Here is a 20,363-nt window from a genome sequence, read left to right as displayed (position 1 = left end):
TGCACTGTAAAACAATTTTTGTATTTATTTTTATTTACACTGAGAACGAAAACCTTGTTAAGCCTTGTTTCTGTGAATTTTGTATATTTTTCAACAAAAATAAAATAAATAAAACTTTTCCCGGGCTTTTGTTCCCTCTTCTGGCGACACAAGGAAGTGCAGCAGGTTTGGTTGAAACAGAAATGTTATTGCTTTAGAACAGATTCTTTTTGGAAAACACATGTAGAATCAAGTATACAGTACATTCAGAGTCTTGGTATGGCATAAGTAAAAACTGAAAAGAGTTCTCCATGGTCTAATAAATAAAATAAATAGGAACAAACTAAAACCTCTGCTTTAAACCTCTTATATACATTCAGAACATTAAATGATATCCACATTTAAACATCACAGAGGTGCAGATATGATGACCATTGCTATGTACATCCCACAGTTCACGCTCTGGACACGGAGTAGAAAAATAAATAACACACGGCAAACATAATCAGGGTCCTCACAGTGCTTCAAAGGGTCCACACACTCGTCTCCATCGTCACACTCTGTACTTCTCCCGCGCTTGTTCATTAAGTATGCAGATGTGCTGTGAAAAGCATCATGCATGATTAATGATATGTGCTTTTAAAACGGTACACGTCCCGTTTTATACTCACGCTTAAATCTCTGAAGTACTCATTGTAGTCCAGCGCGTATCCGACAAGAAAGGCATCGGGCACCTCAAAGCCGATGTCTAAAAAGCACAAGTGGAGAACTCACATCACAGCTGCATCACTATATTCACTCATTTTTAGATTCATTTGAATTTTGTTTTGATTTCACTGTAAAATATATTAAATACAATATTATAATGATCTTTTTTTTTAGATATTGTCTCAGCTTGCGCTTGAAGAAAAAGGAAAAAACAAGTCCAGATGTTGCACAAATAAAGCACCTCAACCTTAAACCAAGGGTGCCCACAGTGTGGCCCGGGGACCAAATGTGGCCCTCTGTCCAAAAGCTCCTCAATGCTTGTGCTTTATTCATTTATGTATTTTTATTTAACAAAAGTATTGAGAGATACTTATTACTGCAAATAAATGGTCTCTTTTCTCCTTTACTTCAGCTCCGTGTGGATTTTCTCGTGTGTTTATAGTAACTTATCCAGTAGCTTCAGCATTTTCATTGTTTTGCTGCAGCTTCAGATGAATAAGCCCCTGGGCATAAAACACAGACTCTGATTTAGGGAGTGTCGTCTGTAATAAAGTCAGCTCTATGTGGAATATTGGAATATTACACTAAACAATTCTACAGTTTGTTATTTTCTCTCCTCAGCGCACCCCATAGAAGTGTCGGCCGCACGTCATGTGGTTTCGGTTTCTGTATCGGGACCTCATTAATGAGTACAAGTATGAGTGCAAGCACGTGGTGTCGGCCCGATACCCGATACTGGTATTGGTGCATCCCTACTTTAGAATCTGATTTGGGGAAACAGACCTTTTTTCTGTTGCAGCTGAACCTGAGATCAGAGGCTCCACTTTTCTGATCAGTGACATCACTCAAACGCCAGAGACCAAGAAAAAGAACTACTCAGCCTCTTGAGGTTAAGTTACTGCAGTCGTTGAAACCTTGATTGTGATTCGATATCGATAAACCTTGCAGTGCTAACTAAAACAGTTTGGACCAGGTTCAGGTTCCCACCTGCCTTTCCCGCCTTTCTGTGTGGAGTTGGCATATTCTCCCCCTGTCTGCGTAGGTTTCCTCCAAGCACTCTGGTTTTCCCTACCACTAAAAACATGTACAATAGGCCAGGATGAGTGTGTTTGAGAGTGCACATGGGGGACGACGGATGGAAATTAGCCCAAGGCTACAATCCGGTGTGGCATGTTTACATGTATGAGACTCATACATGCACTGTAGAAAAATGAATAAGTAATCCTTATTAAAGCAGTTCCGCCTCTTTCGCTGAATGATCCTGATGATAATAGTGAGGATTATGCTTATATTTAGCTTGGTACCCGTGTGAAGAGGAAAAACAGTAAAAAGTAAAATAAATTGTGATTTTTTTTCCCCCTCAGTGCCCTCCACTGGAGAGGGAGGAGAGCCTCTCCATTGCACTCAGAGGTGGAGGCAGACCAAGAGCGACCCCCTGACCCTTTCGTCATATGGACTTTGAAGCCACAATGTCACAAGAGCAGCTTTTCGGAAGTGCATTATCAAACTAAAGCACTTTTCATCAGTGACTTTTACTGCACAGTGTATCTTTAATACGATGTAGCTGGAGGTGGAAGCGATGCCTATAGCAGCTGTCCTTGCGGGCCGATCTTAGCCAGATTATCCAAGTTAACCCTGAAAGCATTACATAACAGCAGGCAGCGACAGTGTGAGCAGTGACAGTGTGAGCAGCGGCTGTGAGGCCAGTGATCATGTCTAAGTGCCAGGCTTAACTCCAGCAGAAAACTGAACATCCCTGTAATCCCAAAGGAAACACTACTTCATTTCTCTGGAAAAGATGACATGACTAGAGTTCCTGATCTGTATTTGGAGAAAATGGCTCAGTCTGTAAGACATCATTGTGTGTTTTGTCTTTTATTTCAGTTTGATGGGTCAGCCATACTGTTCTGCGTTTATTCTATACTTTCGAATGCATTTTAAATATATAGAGAAACAAGTGTGTATGGTTGGCCAGGGATATTATTGTGAATGAGAGTTTTTCAAAGTGTGAGGAAGTCGTTCTTCCTCCTCACATTAAACAGCGCCCTCTGTTGATGCACTTCTAATCATTGGCGTTTTACTTAAAATTCCTTATTTTAAAGCAGTACTAACTCTTGCCCCTAGAGCGCCACTGCAGGTGTCATAGCATGTTATGTTTTTTACTCATTAATTGTCCGTGAGAGTAAATACTACGCTGGCAGAAAAGACAAAGGGACAGAGGAATATTTCATGAAAGTCTCTTTTTTTGGCATTTAGAACATAATACTTCCATTTAGAACTAAGCTTACAGCACAGAACTCTTTTTTCCCCCCCGCAACTCTTGAACGCCTCAGCCTCTCAGTGCTGCTGTAGTCATGAGGAGAAAAAAGACCTGACAGCTCCTGTAGATATTATTAAACAGACATTTCAGGAGGATTTGAGCTGCATTGGAGCAGGTCGCTCACATGTTTGTCAGGTCACCATCTTTATGTAAACCTTTGTCATAATGCTAAACTGTTAGCTGCTAACTGTTGCTGCGTCTGCTGCTTCAACATTTGCAATCTCTTGTTCACGTGTTTGTGTTTGTGTTTGCATGGTGGGGGGGGCATGTGGGGGTGAGGGGTGTGCTGGGAGGTGAGGGTGGTGCGGTGCCGGTCTCCTTCTGCGGCACAAAGTTCACTGCTGTTTGCGTGTGGCGCATCTAGCGTCGCAATATGGGAGTGCAACAATGCCGGACCGGCAAAATGGGGTCGCTGACTCTGACTACGTTCAAATCCAGACTGAAGCCTGTTCTGACACAGAGTATTTTATCTGCACTTTTGAAAATATGAAGCACTGAATTATGCTCTACAAATAACCTAAACCTTGCTTTGGGTTTTGGGGTGGGAATAATGAGCCTCCGCATGTGGAATATTGCAATACTTTACATCTCAACACACAATGTGATGACGAAACAAATTGATGGAATGTTCTGTCAATAAAAGACTACCTCAAGACAAGGGCTAAAACAGGGCTACATTAGTGAGTAAATGAGGATAATCATGATTAATACTGATCTTTATCATATTTTAGGTTATGTGTAAATCTCAAATGGAGGATTTTGTGACATACATGTTGATCATTTGTGCTGCTGTATACTCACACAGTGGGATTTAGGTAAGTGCCATGTACTCACAGTCAGGTCTGTAGCCTGAACTCCTCGGGGTCCTCTTCACCAGGAGACTATAAAAACAAGGACATCATTTATCTTAGTGAGTAATGAGAGGCCAATCCAATCACACAGCTCATACTCTAATCAACATAGTGCCTGAGCTGCTGGGGCTGGTTACATAACAACGCCAGCACCATTTCAAAACACAAAAACAGCAGTATAGACTTTATTAATGCCGACACAAGCATTAGAGGAAACCCGCGCAGCTGTACGGGCTTCCGGTTTACAGCAGATACAATCAGGCGCGAAACGGCCAGTCCTGTGCACTTCAGGCACAAGGAGATTAAGGCTTAAGCTCCTGTCACACTACGCCTCGAATACATCAGAGGAGCGCGCCCATTAGAGTCGCCATGTGCTCGCCGCTCACCCTCACTACAAGTCAGCACAGCCATGGACAAGGGATTTACTCAAAGTAAAGTACCTGATCTCTTCTTGTAGTGGAATAACGTGCGTGTTGTATACCAGAATGTTGTAAAGATGTTATCAATGGTGAACTACTGTAGCTAAGCAGCTAATGCTTCATGTGAAACATCCTCATGAACTCATTCCTTTGGGATGTTAAGTTAAGAATGAGTTTGGAACCACAATTAACAATTTAAAATCTGTGCATTCTTGCTTTGATTGTTTGGGAGACAAAACAAAACAAAAATCAGGCATTGGGGCTTTAGCTGCAGTCTTTGATGATCTGTGAGCAGGCCTGTGTGTTATTTCAACTGTGGCCTTCCTCATTTTAGTATCATTAACAGAAGACCTAATGAACCTAATCGGACAACTCTTTTTGAGAACTTTTATTTTTAAAACTTTCTACTCCACTACATTTAAAAAAAGGCTGTCTGTCCATTTTAATTCGATTCTTTCAGTGTCCTAGAGGCAGCAGTCTAAGCAGGGAGTCCCACACACTAGCTCCAGCTGTTCTGAGAGGATCCAGAGGCGTCCCTAGGTCCAGTTCAGAGACATAAGCAACCACAATCTATGTACTCGCATTGTCACGTATCGACTCTCCACAGTACACGCTTGCGTTTCCACTAGACGAACACAGTTGTTGCCCGTTTCCCCAAGGACCCTCGGTGTCTCGACCTCTTCGGGCACAATCCACGTCACCACGAGCCGCCAGGTGGTGTGACAATACACCTGGACCACTCGCCCCCTCGCAGCTCAACTCCTCTGTTCGGCTCATTTATGAGGGAGACACCTGTGGATCCTCCGCTGCCTCGGAGAGATGAAATTACCCATGATGCACTGCAACATTGTTTTTTCCCTTTCCCCTCCAAATTTTGTGTGTTAATTAAATAAAGATGTAAAAAATAGTTTAGTTGTTACCGTAAGTCTGCAATTGTGGGCTATGAGCAACTGGACCTGCTAAATATATTTAATATTTCAATTGAATACCTTGGAACCTTCGGGCCAAAGTGTTCAAACAGTAAGACATCCAACCAAAACCAGTTTACAAAAAGCTTCTGGCCTCCTTTATTCATATACGTAACAGTTGTTTTTGTAAAGGACCCACCAGCATGTCCTGGGTCCTCCCCGGGGCATCCTCCCAATGGGACATGCCCAGAACACCTCCCCATCCTCAGCTGCTCCTCTAGGCATGAAGGAGCAGCGGCTCTACTCCGAGCTCCTACCCAGCCACTCTGCAGAGTAAACTCATTTCGGTCACTTGTATCCATGGTCTTGTCCTTTCGATTATTACCCAGATCTCATGACTATAGATGAGGGTGGAAATCGAGAGCTTTGCCCCCGACTCGGCTCCCTCCCTCTTCTGCTGACGCCGCATCGATCTGTCTGTCGATCTCACGCTCCATCAGTCCCTCACTCATGAACAACCCCCGAGATACTATCAAGTACTCACACCACCACTGTGGACACACACACATACCTTGCCACTTTAACCATTTTGGGGTTGCATTTGTTCAGCAGGGAGAGAAGCGTCTGCATGGTCCGGCCAGTCTCAACAATGTCCTGATTCAAAGAAGAGGTTTAGTAGAAATTCTGTAGTGGTGTTGGTGGTATAATTCTGCAACAAATGGCTCACCTCCACAATCAAAACATTCTGTGAAGGAAAGAAATACAGCAATTTGAATCGAGATCGTCAAAAAAGCTCAACAGTCCCGCCCACCTTTCAAAACCCGCTTTTGGAAACAAAAGTTAAATACGCATTCATTTTCTCCATACACTTGAGGAAAAAAGCATAATTGACTTTTTAGAGCTTTTTACCCTCGTCCACATACTGTACTCGGACTTATGTTTTGAGCCATGTTTGAATCTAGTATCTTGTCTTGATACTAAGATGTGATTTTTTTAGAACCAGGGCGGGTTTGGACGTGTGCGGGTGTTTGTTGAGCTTCACATCAGCCCATTGAAACAACTGAGATTAACCTTGCCAGCAAGATTGGACAGCTCATCTCCACCGATGACTTTGACGCTGTTTGTCGATTGGTCATTCTAGAGGGCAGAAAAAGAAGGTTTAGGGATAAAACATTAACTGTGCTCAAATCAAAAAGGCAACTAGGATGGTCGTAAGTAAAAAACACTGCAATGATTCAGGCGACATAGTGTCCTTTGCAGCAAACAGACTTTTAATCATCTTAGTCATAGTCTAGTAGTCGAACGGAGCCCTCTACAAAAGTGCTCTGAAATGCATGTGGTTCTTGCAATAGTTCAGTCTTCTCCTGGACACGTTTACAATGTGTGCTGTGAATCAAGGCTTTGAACAAATATTGCAAATGTCACTACAAATTTGGTCAAGAAAATTGCCTGCTAGAAATTCTTTCAGAAACTCCTAATTGAAACGCTTGTGCCAGTGTCCATTTCCTCTGCACCGCATGGACTGGGGCCAAACTGTGACTCAGTGAGATTGTTTTCGCTCTTCTCTGCCAAACTGCTATTAGCACAAATGAGAAAGATGGCTTACTTACACAGTAGCTCTTCACTCTAATGAAATCCACCGTCAGCGGCACTGATTTATCGCTGTTCTGGTTTAACGTCTTGATGTAGTCCAGCAGATCTGCAAAGAACTTGTATCCTCCTTTCAGCACACACAGGGCCACAATGTGGTGTCCTCCCATGTCTTGGATTATGTCACGGGCCAAACGTTCTGTCCTGTGAAGTCAAAAATAAATTCATCAGCACGTTAGACAGGATTTTTCCCAAATCAGAAAGCATTCACCAGGCTTTCCGATGTTTATTACCGATTCTTGGGAACAACAAGTGACATACGAAGAGGTGAAACCATATTTCAGTAGGAATACACTTGTATAAATTACTATAGCGACTTATCGTTCAATAAATGACATAACACATTTTGGACTCATACATTTATTTGCATTTCCAACCCATTTTTCGAGCCAGGAAAATATTATAAAAATAAATATTATTGAAGACCTTTTTGCTCAAAAAGTTCTTTCCCTTGACTGATAGGTCAATATAGTCATTATCGTTCGTGCCAGTCCTATTTTTCACCCCAAGTTGTGTTTCATTGTGGGATATTTTAAGATTTATATAAAAGGTTCACAGTCACTTTTAAACTTAAGAGTTAGTGTCTGTGGCATTAAAGGGTATTCAATAATCAATAATCAATACATTTCTTTATCGTGAAACAAATACTCATTTGGCTTCTGTTACCATGCTATTGCTGTGACATCACTTGAGTTCCCACTGGACCAAATAGAAATGTGTGAATGTGTCACTTCACTAGTTTTAATGTGAATGAACTTAAAAGCTGTGTCCATGGTAAACACACTGGGCTCTGGAAACGTGCTTGCATTGATTTGTCATGCAAATGTTAGGAGGCTGGTTGGGCGAGGCGGCCTCAGAGTGAGAGACATCATGACAGTTGTGTGCGTGCAAATGTGAAAGAAACAACCTGCAAGTTAACCGGCGGACCCAAACAACAGCACAACAGCAGAGCAGCACCCGCAAAGAGCCCTGTCACCCTATTATTTTGTAGCACAAACCTTTATTTACGTACTCGTCAGTAAATATGCTCCTAGGACAGTGGCCATCTTGGATCTACAGCTTCCTTAAAGAGCTACTAAGCCATGTCTTTTTTATTTTTTCCGTCAGTAGGTAGAGTAGTGAATCCTGCTCAAGACTCCGCATCCACTTGATTTCTACAGCGTAACATGCGCAAGCAAACAGGAAGTGGAGAGAACCAATCAGCGAAGGGCAGTCAGTGGTATTATTAGCGGTTTTACGTTAATATTCAAACAGAATTATTATTATTAAATCTCCATGTAATGTTTCTTGTGGCGCAGGTAAACGCATAAACACCAAGCCTATAAAATGAAGTTGAATATCTAGGAATTACAAGCTCTTATATTGCATTTTAAACTCAGAGAATAAGCTGCCATTACTTACTTCCATGTGGTTAAAAGGCTACATTATTACACGACGGATTAAAGACGTACGGACACTGCGTAAACTAGAATGCTTGATGTAACGTGCGTAAAACGGGCCGTGGACATAATGTACTGGCTGTAAATGAGGCGTTAGTGTCCAATAAGGAACATCACAAATAAAATGGAAAACTAATAAAAAGCGGGTAAAACCTGACCAAATACTTATGTATAATGCAGCCAGTCTCCTCATCACCCTCCGTCTGTGGGTGGTGTGGCGTTCTCTCTCTGCGGAGAGCCAGGGGCCCCTGTGTGTCTGTGGGGTCTAGTTATGTGAAAAGTGTGAAGTCAAAGGGCTTGTCTCACTGTGAGCTTTATCCCAACATGTGCCTCCACAAACTCAGAGATATCAGAGTCTTCTGGAATACGGGAGCCTTCGGAACAGACTTTTGAAAGGAACGTTTTCCAAACATTTGGCTCCCATTAAAAGGTCCTATACTTTTTTCCCCCCCCTATAAGTTGAAAAAAAAGGGATTTTTTTTTTCCCAGAAAGAGGCTTTTAACTTAACTTTTTTTTTACCCTTTTACAAATCCTGGAAAGTGATGCCGATACTAATGACACAAAACTGAGGGACAGAGATTTTTTTCTAGATTATTTTAATTAATTGTTGTGATTTTTCATTTAAGATTTGCAGATTATTTAGGTCCATTCTTTGTTTGGAATTGGTAAGAAACATATGTTTAAACATGTAGTTAAAGAATAACAGGTGCTCGATTGGAGGGTGGGGTCGCTGGCTTGCATCCTGACAAAGGCCACCGGCTGAAACACAGTGGTGCTTTTTATCTTTTGGGAGCCATGACATTGACCTCCATAGACTTACCATAGGCGACTCGTATGTTTTGGTTTAACTGCATTGTTGATTTAAAAAAAAGAAAGAAAAAAAAAACATTTTCATTTTCAGTGGGTGGACCCTTTTACTGATGGTGAACCAGCAGCTAGTAGTTGTTTACATAATCGTGTCAGCAATGGGAAAATTATGTTTATAAACCAAACCCTGCGACCAGAACTAACTTAGAATTACATGCAGCCTCTTTCTTTGTTAGTAATAATCAGGTACAGGGCCTTGAAAGAGCCACATGGTAAATCCCATCTCTGTGCTGCATGGCTTACCTGTCCATGATGAGGCCATGGGGGATGATAACCTTTTCCAAATCGTTCTCATAGTGTCTTGGCACACAAAAGAGATCCAACTCGTGGCCCTTTTCATCATCCGCAATCTGAAAAGCAACGGAAAAGACGCATCATCAACTTAGTCGCCAAACAAACAACACTGGCACTGACAGATAACCAAGCACTCAGCCACCTGTTTACTGGAGACACGGAGGGAGCGAGGTGGGAATTACCACCTGCTCAAGAGCTGAAACACTGACCACTGAAACACTGACCACCGGAACAAGTTGGGGAGAAAAGGATGCGTAAAAAGCAAACGCCTCACCTGCAGATACGAAGTCATGCTGGCAGCGGCTGTTGCGTTCACTGGCAGCGGGGTATGTGAGGAGACATGTCTGGGCACAGAGAGTGGAAGGGGCGGGGGGTTTCTGCCGTTCTCCTCGCGCTATCTACTCAAGAGCTCTCCCTTCGCAGCGCGCTGTAGCCAACCCACGTCCGTGCGGGCTCTCGCCCTCCCCCCTCCTCCTCCCCCCTCCTCCTCCTCTTAAACTGGTTACGTCAGAAGCCACTTTACCTCTCTCTTAATCTGATTTGCTGAACCTGCCGTGAAACCTTAAAAACACGAGCGCTTGAGCACTTGGGAGAGTAGCCTGGTCGCGTAGCCAGGTCGCGTGTGCGCGCTGTCTGTGGTGTTCACAGAGCGCAGCCGGGCCAAGGAAGACGGATCTGCATCTGCACATGACGCAGTGAAAAAAAAAATGAAAAAAAATAAGGGTTACAGCATCGTGACTGTACAGTATTCGCTTTATCATCATCATAAAAAAAATAAAAAAAAGTAATCGTCTGATTTATGTTTCAGCTGTGATATATAAATTATGAGAAACAAAACATGTAGCCTAATAAAGTGAAAATCCTCATAGGCCTCTTTCTTGAAACAAGAATATATATATATATATATATATATATATATATATATATATATATAATGTAAGAAAAAAGGGCACGAGACACAATATATTTTATGTCGACATGAAGCTTTTGTAACATTGAAATGCACGCGCGGCGGCACAAGTGACTTTCTTTTAGAGAAAAGATACTTTATTACAATATTACTCATGTAGAAGTAAAAAGGAGTGAATGACAGAACTACTCTAGTGAGTAGTTTCTTCAAAAAGTTACTCGAGTAAATGTAACTGCGTATTACCCGTCTCTGAATATAATAAATATTGCCTCCTGTGGTGAGAGCAGGATCAACTCCATATAATCCGTTAAACATAAAATGTGCATGATCCTTATAACACAGCACTTACTTCTACTTGAGTGAACTGATTTTAAAGTAAAAAGTACTCATACTTGGGTAAAACATTTGGTTTCTCTGGTCACTGTGAGTGAATCCATGTGTTTGATAAGTCCGTCAATATTCGGTTGGATTATCTCTGGTGTTTTGTTTCAGAAGCTTGTGCAGTGTGAACGATTCATTCTTCACCCAGATCTGCACAAACCTTCTCTGGCACATCTCAAAGATTCTCAACAGGGTTGAGATCTGGACTCTGCAGCGGCCGATCCATCTCACGCTCCACAATGTGAGCCCCATGATCATCTTGACATATGCTGGTGCAGTCATCAGGGAATAAACTGGTCATTCAAGATGTGCAGGTCATCAGTTGATTGTCTGGGCTCATAGTGTTGCTGAACCTTGACCTGACTGACCGCAGCAGCAGCCCCAGATCACAACATCCAGGTAAAGGACTCTTTTGGGAAATTATTTGGATGAAAATGCTTTTTCTTCTACTAAAGCAGCTCTGATAAAAGACTAGACGGGACAATCCCTCATGTAGCGACACTTTGGGCCAAATTCCCTTTTATTCAGCATCTACATTTAAAATAAAGACATGTTTTTGCAACTCTGTTACTAAAGGTTAAAGGCCCTGCACAGGAAGTGGATTGAAGTAGTTTTTAGAAGGCATTTGTGACTTTGTATATTTGGTTTAAACAATCCCCACTTCCAAATTCAGCCGCATAAAGACACTCAAAGTGATCTCTGTTGACGGTAGTCTCGACTCTCAAACGGGCACATTTAAAAAAAGTAAAACGACCCCAAACACATCAGTGAAAAGAACAGACTTTAATATAATCCCAATTTCATCACAGAAACAAAAACATTTTCCATCTTACAAAAGCGATCAGAGGTGTGTGGCAGCGATGAAAAGAGGAGAAGCTCATCTTCGATATAGAGTCTTTTTGAGCGCCGTTAACGACCGGTGGGCCAAATCTCAAATGACCAGGCTCCCCTTATAGAGTCCTACTTTTAGCCTCAGACCCACATTACGGATATGGACTGAAGTAGAGCAGGATCCAGATGGAGAGGGCGTCCTTTGAGAGCCTTAGGAAAAAGAACACTTAGGTAATAACTACACACCAACAAGTATGAGTAACCACGAGAAAACCAGTGATAAATACTTGAACACAAGGCTTTTCTCATCATTTTTAGATCATTGCTAAGCACAAAATAGTGATTATCTTTATAGTGCAGACTGCAGCCTGGCCATACAACTTTCCCTCTATATATTCCTATGACTTATGATGACTGGTAGTCGATCAGAGGCCTGACAAAGGCAGAGTGACACTATCAAACATGGCAGCGCACAAGTGGCTACTGGTTTAGGTTTTTTATGTTTTTTAACCACAAAACAGAGGGAAAAAACACTACTATCAGCGTGATGTAGTTTATTTTAATTCTCTGGGTGCCAGTCGTGCCCAGACCCACTTTCTTTCGATAAGAAAGAAAGTGGGTCTGGATGGTCCGGCTGGTTTTCCTGACCTCCCCCAGACACTAGGATGGTGCACATCTAAATACGTAATGATTAATAAACTATAAAAGCTTTCAGAACATGTTGTAAATGTAGAATCAAGAATTTACCAATGTTTTACAGATGCTTAAATGGGAACACATCATACAAAATAGACTTCTTGGCCTTTTAACCTTGATCCACGGTTGTTCCCTCTTCAAAAACAGTTTGACTTACTTTGCTTGTCTGAATTTGTTGCATAATAGATAGAACCAAGAATTTTATTCAGCATTTTCAAAGGCCATGAACCATCCCTGTACCTAGTCTGAGTTGCTATGTGCTAGAACAGTGCTAATTATAAAACTATTGAATTCTGTTAGCAATAAAGGATGGGCTTTATTCAGTTTTTACGATGGTTCATTTCCCTTTCTATCAGCGGAGCACACTCTAAGCGAGAAACGAGAAGCTTAGAGAGCAGTTCTTCAGTGTAATTTCTATTTATTTGAAATTCTAACATGTGAAATATCAAGTCTCACATTCTGCATAAACAGTATGTCCACTTTAAGAGTGTGTAGTTATTGTGTTACCGAGCGCTCATTTCTTCTTCTTGTCGTCTTTCTTAGATGCGTCTGTCTTCTCTTTCTCCTTCTCCTTGTCCTTGTCGTCTTTCTTGTCTTTGTCGTCCTTCTTGTCCTTCTTGGCCTCGTCCTTCTCCTGGCCCTCCTTCTTCTCAGCGTCTCTGTTGGCAATCTTGTTGTTGATGAGGTTATGAAGGGCCACCACCGAGCGGATCAATGACGCCAAGTACACCACCAGCATCTGGTCGTTGGTCTTTAGGTAAAAGGCTTTGGTGAACTCCTGGAAAGAAAAAATATTATTGTTCATTGTGTTTTGGATTGGTCACTGATCATTTATTCATCTGCTTACAGTAGAACTGAAGGTAGTAATAGTTTTAACTCCAGAATATTTTGAATTCCGGAGTAAAAAAGCAAATTGCAGAAGAGTTGTGTTAGTGAACAATATAGAAGTATATTCTTCAGTCTACAGGTTTTCCCCTGACCATTTGCAGTTTAAGTTTGGTTCATATTTTAATGAAAACATCTACAGTTCATGTAAATAGCACAAATCAACTAGCCTGACCAGCAAGACCCACCTCTTTACTTTGTACTCATCTGCTCCATTAGGTCATGGTATTATTTGTTTTTGCCCATTTTACCATGATACAGGGAGCTACTATGTTGTCTCCCATGGCAAACAGGTCAGACGCCCTTATGAGGGACCAACAGGCCCAGTTAGAATCATGAGGAATCATTTTTGAAATATAACTGACCTTGCATCACATGAATGACCGCATTTTGAGGGAGTATTTTCTAGCAGATCACTTCGCCGCTGTGTAGCAACCAGGAAGCTGAAGTTGCTCAAATATAAGTTATTTTGAATGCAAAATGATTAAAATGATTCTATGGACACAGACATGTATATGGGGAGTCTGGTGTTATAAGTGATTTGCCTCAGGTGCTCTGTGGAGCGGGTCAGAGTAATGAATCCTGTCCTCTAGGAACATGCCCGTGCCATCAGAAAGAACACATTTATTGATGGATTAACCTGGTCCTTCTGATGTTTAGGCAGTCGCTGACCGCTTTCTTTAAGCACAAAGCACTAAACATGTTTATCCATTAGGCCCTGTGCTCGAACGACTTTATACGCTTTAGGCCTATGGAGCCGTGCCTTTTTGAAATACATAAATAAATATTTAACACAAGCAGCAGCTGGATAATCACGAATATTAAAAATGTTACACAGGATGTATATACTTCACAAGGAGACTTCAGTGCTTATAACTCTAAAGGCTTATGTTCAGCATCACTATCTGAAACAAGTTTTTGTGAAACACACTGGGCTTGTCGCTTAATAAAATACTATTATAATGCTGGATCTATAATAACAAAAGAAAACAAATTGTTTTCTTTTGTCGTTATTTAAATCTTACTTTACCTGATAATATGGGCAAGAAGTAGTCTTTACCCTACACTGCCTAAACATTCTGTGCACAGAGCCTACTGGAAGCTCATAGCCATTTGATTTGCTAAATTGCTATTTTTTTTTGGCAGGTAGTGTATTTTTACAAAGATGACATATATTGAGTCTAATATCAATACATGCAAAACCCAGTAATGAAATGTAAGCCACATTTGTCTGTGTAAAATGTCTATGCTTCATCATTTATAATGTATATATACACAAATATTACCAATTACCACACATCAGTGCGTGTTTTCACGCTCGTGTCTCACCAGTAGATTGACGTCGGGCAGTAGGTTGAAGACGTCCTGGAGCTGGTAGATAATCTGGTGGTTGATGGGCAGTTTTCCTGCAGTCACTCTCTCCAGGTACGCGCGAATGTCCAGCAGCTTTGAGTTCAGTCCCTTCAGGCCGTGCACTTGGTTTGTGATGCGCTGGGACAATGTGCCCACTGTGGTGTCTTTAATATCTCTGCAGAACACAGGAAAAAACTCAGGAGTGAACTGAAGGATCTGCCCGTTATTATGCATAACAAATCGGGGAGAAACTACAACTACTTTGCAGACATGATTCCTTCTGAAGTCACATGACTCCCACGCTGTGCCCTCTCACTCCCCATGCTCAGAGTCTGACAGCGATGTCACTGGGACTCAGGACAGTGTCTTTTCCCTCCAATTAAATACTATAGTGGTATAAATGCAGAAAGCATGTTGATGCATGTGAACGATGTGAATGGTGAATGTGCAGACCACGCTGTTAATAAGCCAGCCTTTTGTGATGCAAACTGTCAAAAGCGTGCTACATGTCAACCTTCATCCCCATTTACAATACAATAGTTTTCAAAAGCGTTCCATGGAGAATCGAGGGGAAAGGGGCAGGTTTAAATGATGCTGTGTCTTTGCTCAGAGTGAGAGGAGAGCAGAGGATCAGCAGTGGAGATCCATCAGAAAGTCACTGGTTTCTCATTCCGAAAAACAGTCACTACGGGGCGTCTGAAACGCTGCTAAATTGTCAGCATGGCAAGGGACATGGAGCAATGGAGGCGATTTTGCAAATGAGCCATTCTACATATCATCCGTTTTTAAAAGCATTAATTAATCGCATTAATTCGGTTTATCGCCCAGCCCTAACCAACACTAAAACTAAGAGGGCTGTCAAAAACAACAGTGGGAGAAAAATATGTTTGCTTGCATAGCAGATGACAGATAAGTAGCAACTATTACTAGTGTACAAAATCCTTGTACCAAACATACTTTAAAGTCCAAGTATTCGGTTTCAGTTTGAAAAGATTCCAAGTACCTCAGTACATACTTGTGTACAGGGGTTTGGTTGGAAAACACTGCCTAATGTTAATACTTCTGTGGTGGGGAATGCTTCATTTGAACAAAAAACAAGTAGAGAATAGACAAATGCTTCAGCCCACAGTGATTTTCATTTTGTATTAGTGACGAGGCTCGTGATTCTCACCGTAGTAAATGCTCCACTCCGACTTCTTCTGCTTCTTCTGCACCAATCTCACTTGTAACATGTTCAAATGTTTTGGATGTGGGAGTGCCATCCTGAAAAAACAAACAAACAAAAATATACATTTTAAGATCTCTGAAATATAAATGATGGAAATGATTGGAATAAAATATTGCAGGGGTGGACGCACGTCATGGATTTCCTCCACAGAGATGTACGCTTCTGTAGGCAGGCCTAGATCTTTAGGTTTTACATCTATGATGACTAATACCTGTGAGGCAAACACAACAATGAGATGAAAAAAACAATGAAGACTAGTTTTATAAAGTGTCTAAAACCTACCGAATTAGTACAGTACTGCTTGATGAGCTCATTGATGGCAATGTCATTTTTGTGCAATTTTGGCCCTGTGTGGTACCATCCAACTATCCTTTCTCTGGCTGTCAAAATACAAACAGAAGAAGCCTCAATGATCAATGAAATAACAGTGATGCCTAACATGATGTGAAAAAGGATTACAGATTAAAATTGGCTTTTTAAGTCAAGTCATCCACATAAAAGAAAGCAGCTCTAGATCAGTGGCTGTCAAACTTTCCACATCTAGTAATGCTATTTGATTGACTGTTAACAAAGTTCCAGACGGTGCGGCTTTGGAACAGATAAAAAAAAGCAGGAGAGTTGGACAGGCAACTTCAGGTTCCCACGCACACAGTATGCAGTGAACGAATAATGTGGAAAAATGAGCACCTGAAAAAGCACTAACATTAAAGCATCATAATTAGTTCATTTCTTTATTTGAGCAGTACAGTACATTCTGCTCAATAGGAGAGGGCTGAAGCACGAAGCTTATGAGCACCTACTCCCAAACTCAATATAATAAAATGTTACATTTCACAATAGTACAAAATGAACATAGTACAAAAGAAACAAAACTACAAAGAAACAACAAAAAGGATTAAATACACAATGTGGTCATAGTAGCATTATCAAGATAGTATTTACATTATCGAAGATTACATGACTGAAACTCATGTACTGTAGTGTATACATCCCCCAAAAAGGAGTAACACAAATGACAGTAAAAACAATGATAAAGCTAAGTAATGATATGGTAATCATTGTTATTTTTACAATACTGTTTGGAGAAGCCTAGGCCAAGACTTACCATTTACTTTCTTAAACATGCCATACATGTTCTCCAAGTAGTCATGGTCCAAGAACCACACTGAGTCGTCCCTGTCGTCCTCATCAAATGGTACTGTGAGAGAAAAAGTAGCTTCGTACAATGTCCAAGATAATCTTAACATTCACCAGTTCATCAGGATCCCGTCACCAGTGGCGGACACTTACCTGCAAAGCTATTTGAAACATCCAGAACCTTTTTATGCCATGATCCCAGGAGCACACCAACCACTCGTTTCTGGTTTCCAACCTTCCCTATCCTGTGTGGACAAACAGTACATTGGAGGAGTCAGCAGTGGCTACATCAACAGCAAAGTAAAGTTACCTCAGTTCGCTACAGTTATACACGGTGCTGCTCGTATTTAGAAGTACTAAGATCAACTCAAACCCAGCAGTGTTTATGAACACAGAGCTAACTAGCCTCAGCTAACTGTCCTCATTCATTGTCAATGGGGCTCTGACTCAGCAGAGCTAGCTGCGGCTGTCCCGTAACAAAAGCTCAGCTAAAAAGCGTCTCCATCCCCCCGAACCCCCCGGCCAGACCTGTTGAAGTGGTCCACCACGCTGAGCAGCACCAGAGGGTGAACGACCACGTTTTCCACAGCTAAATCCGGCATTTTTCTCACGAAGATAAACAGTACCGAAACACGGCAGCACAATGACGGCTAGACGACACTTCCGCTCACAGTAGACTTCCGCTTCCGGGAGCAACAACGTCATAACGTTGGAAATTTAATATTGTTTTTAAATTAACGCTATAATATTATTATAGTATTTTTTTTCAAATCAACGCTATATTTGATGTATTTACAGTTGTTCAATCGTCATCAAAAGACACTACTGGAGCGGAAAAAGTCAAATATTAACGACAGCAAACATGGTATAGTAATAAGTATTATTGAGCCAGCTAACGTTAACTCTTATAATATTTATGATTAATATTAATTATTTATGTTTTGTTGCTGTTCTGTTAGCTGTAGGCAAGTAGCGCGGGCTGGAGCAGGTATCACTGTTGATAGGCTGAATGTGCCTGTAGAATTCTTGTTGATCGCATTTTGGTTTTTTACCCAGATCTAAAAGCTTATTTTTACAGCCAGTGTAACGCTTTATTTGAAAGCTAAGACCTACAAAACTGATCCAAACTTTTTTGTTGCAATGGCGCCACATTTTTGTCATTTATTGTTGTTTTTCCATCACTGTTTTTGTCAAATGTTTATGTTTTTGTTGCTATTTTGACACTTTTTTCGAGAAGCTTTTAGATTTTGGTAAAGCCTAACTGGAGAAAATGTTCTTGGTTCAGGTGGGGGTTAAAGGTCAATTTCTAAAACAAATGACATCTGATTTTCTATTTCGGGAAGTTTAGAAATAACTTTGACCTTTGACCTGGACCTAGAGGTCTACAGTGCGGACCACTCACATCTTGGCAGCCATAAAGTATTAAGTCATGGCTTTAACTTATGTCATAAGACAAAATGATAATGATCCAATAATGAACCTACATTTACACTTACCTGAACTCGACCTCTTGCCCCCGGCCTGAACTTAGCGTATTTTCTCCAGTTCGACTTTACTCAAATCTAAAGACTTCTCTGACAGCTAAGACCTACAAAAGTCTTCTTAAATGTTGTCACATTGTCGCTGCGTTTCTGTCATGTTTTTGTTGCTTTTTTATTGCTTTTCTTGTAGCTTGTTTGTCATGTTTTCACTACGTTTTTGTCACATTTTTATTGTGTTTTTGTTGTGTTTTTGTCACTTTTTTGTTGAGTTTCTGCAGCAATTTCGTCACATTTTTGTTGCTTTTGATGCTTTTTTTTTATGCTTTTTTTTTCTCAAGCTTTTTACTTTTTTGGATTTGGGTAAAGCCAAACGGGAGAAAATGTGCTCGGTTCAGGTGGGGGTTAAGAGGTTAATCTCTGTACTATTGTTGTGAAAATGCTAGGCTGAGGTTGAGGAAACACTGAGGAGAATCGAAGCCCATGGTGGAGTCGTAGGAACAATTGTGGTGAATCCCGAAGGTCAGATTCATTTGTAAATCTTCCAAAAAGTGTCAAGTGTCAAGTTTATATAGAATAATTTGAAGATTCTTTTGCCCATAGGCCTTCCAATCAGAACAACTATGGACAACTCCACCACCGCTCACATTGCAGGCCTTCTGCGGAACTTCACCATGAAGGCCTGGAGCACAGTCAGAGACATTGACCCCACCAATGGCCTCACCTACCTCAGGATCTGCACCAAAATACATGAGATTATGGTGGCACCTGGTAAGTTTAGAGGATTTCACATGAGCAATAGGAAGGTTGTCAAATACTGGTAGATTTCCCTTTTGTCTAAAAAACAGTTTTGACTCACCTAACCCAATAGTCAATTATAAATATCTCGATGGAGTACCTATAAGTACCTATAAGTAAAGTTCGGAGGCTGTTCCTAGTGGTTAAAAAAGCACTAAGACTGAAATTGCACAAAGTTGCAAATGAGAAACAAACACAAGTTTCACAGCATGTAAACATGCCCTTACTTATTTGAAAGCTCAGAACTTCTAACACCTGGAGTCTGTACTCGCACTAACTTAATTGGGAACAGGTGCTGGAATTGTGGAAGTGAGAGAGTCCATATATTTATTTCTGAAAAGGGTTTAGGATTTGGCAAGTGAGGGGCTCATTCTGCTCTAACTGGAAAATGCACTATTGAGATTGTATAGCTTATTTATGAAATATGAAAACTATGAATCCTTAAGAATTACATTTTTTTTTTACATTACATTACATTGTTATGAAGTTTTGGGCTCACCGAGCGAGAAATGGTTAATCTATCAATATACGTTCACAACTATTTCAATAATCGATTAGTTTTCAGCCCCACACACAAACAGCTTGTTGTACTTTTTGTTAAAAGTCGGGAAATTGCAAGACGCCTGAATATCTGTTGTTCTGTTTGAATGTAGGCTCTTCCTTATTTAAACTATTAAAATAGAGTTACCTTGTTCTTGTGTATGAAATGCATGGTATAAATAAATAAATATGCCTTGCCTAAGTGGGCTCTTAAAACAACATGAAAAGTTTGGGCTTTATTTCAGACACACCACTTCACTTTATTGCTCATTAGCAGAAGTGGAAGTTTGTCTTCTTCTAAATATTTGGGGGCTCTTGTTTTGCAGAGAATGATCATCTCCTGGTGGTGATCCAAAAGATGCCGCCTGGAAACAGGGCCGGTTCGAATCTGCCGAATTTGGGAGGCCAGACATAACTCACCTCATCTGTGGTTCAGGAGCTGTCACGCAGTTTTACGTTGTTTTTTTTTTGGTTCATAACATAATAAAGTTGTTATTCAATTGTCGGTATTCATGGACTATTCATAAACGTGGAGCAGAACATGTCACCCTTTACATAATATGCTGAGAAATTTACTCCCCCTTATAACACCTTGATCTAACCTGGAAATAAATCTTTTTTTTTTTGAGTCATTTTTTTAAACAAATGTTTTAATGTAAATAAGACTTTACACCATTATGTTCATAAATA

General features: G+C 40.9%; 3 protein-coding genes across 3 annotated transcripts; 1 reads left to right on the top strand and 2 right to left on the bottom strand.

The window, feature by feature from the left end:
- Positions 1-532: 532 nt before the first annotated feature.
- hprt1l (hypoxanthine phosphoribosyltransferase 1, like) lies at positions 533-9,858 on the bottom strand (the record flags this gene model as incomplete). Its single annotated transcript, XM_079567836.1, has 9 exons — positions 9,711-9,858; positions 9,386-9,492; positions 6,796-6,979; positions 6,257-6,322; positions 5,913-5,930; positions 5,757-5,839; positions 3,842-3,888; positions 651-727; positions 533-580 (listed from the first exon to the last, which is right to left on the bottom strand). Exons 1-9 carry the CDS (start codon positions 9,726-9,728, stop codon positions 533-535), a joined length of 648 nt encoding a protein of 215 aa, XP_079423962.1. The 5' UTR covers positions 9,729-9,858.
- A 1,643-nt stretch (positions 9,859-11,501) lies between these two features.
- On the bottom strand, positions 11,502-17,523 carry psmd7 (proteasome 26S subunit, non-ATPase 7). The gene is made up of 9 exons (XM_079568095.1): positions 17,386-17,523; positions 17,011-17,102; positions 16,826-16,918; positions 16,003-16,100; positions 15,851-15,931; positions 15,664-15,755; positions 14,469-14,667; positions 12,762-13,032; positions 11,502-11,768 (listed from the first exon to the last, which is right to left on the bottom strand). The coding sequence occupies exons 1-8, from the start codon at positions 17,457-17,459 to the stop codon at positions 12,769-12,771; spliced, it is 993 nt and encodes a 330-aa protein (XP_079424221.1). The 5' UTR covers positions 17,460-17,523; the 3' UTR covers positions 11,502-11,768; positions 12,762-12,768.
- Positions 17,524-17,694: 171 nt separating this feature from the next.
- On the top strand, positions 17,695-20,088 carry LOC306971336 (dynein light chain roadblock-type 2-like; the record flags this gene model as incomplete). Its single annotated transcript, XM_079567576.1, has 4 exons — positions 17,695-17,722; positions 18,782-18,857; positions 18,939-19,106; positions 20,000-20,088. Exons 1-4 carry the CDS (start codon positions 17,720-17,722, stop codon positions 20,086-20,088), a joined length of 336 nt encoding a protein of 111 aa, XP_079423702.1. The 5' UTR covers positions 17,695-17,719.
- Between the last annotated feature and the right edge of the window lie 275 nt (positions 20,089-20,363).

Source organism: Gobius niger, assembly GCF_951799975.1.
Source record: "Gobius niger genome assembly, chromosome: 12".
NCBI classification, from domain to species: Eukaryota; Metazoa; Chordata; class Actinopteri; order Gobiiformes; family Gobiidae; genus Gobius; species Gobius niger.
Note: the sequence above shows the minus strand (reverse complement) of the source record. Positions and strands in the feature narration are given on the sequence as shown.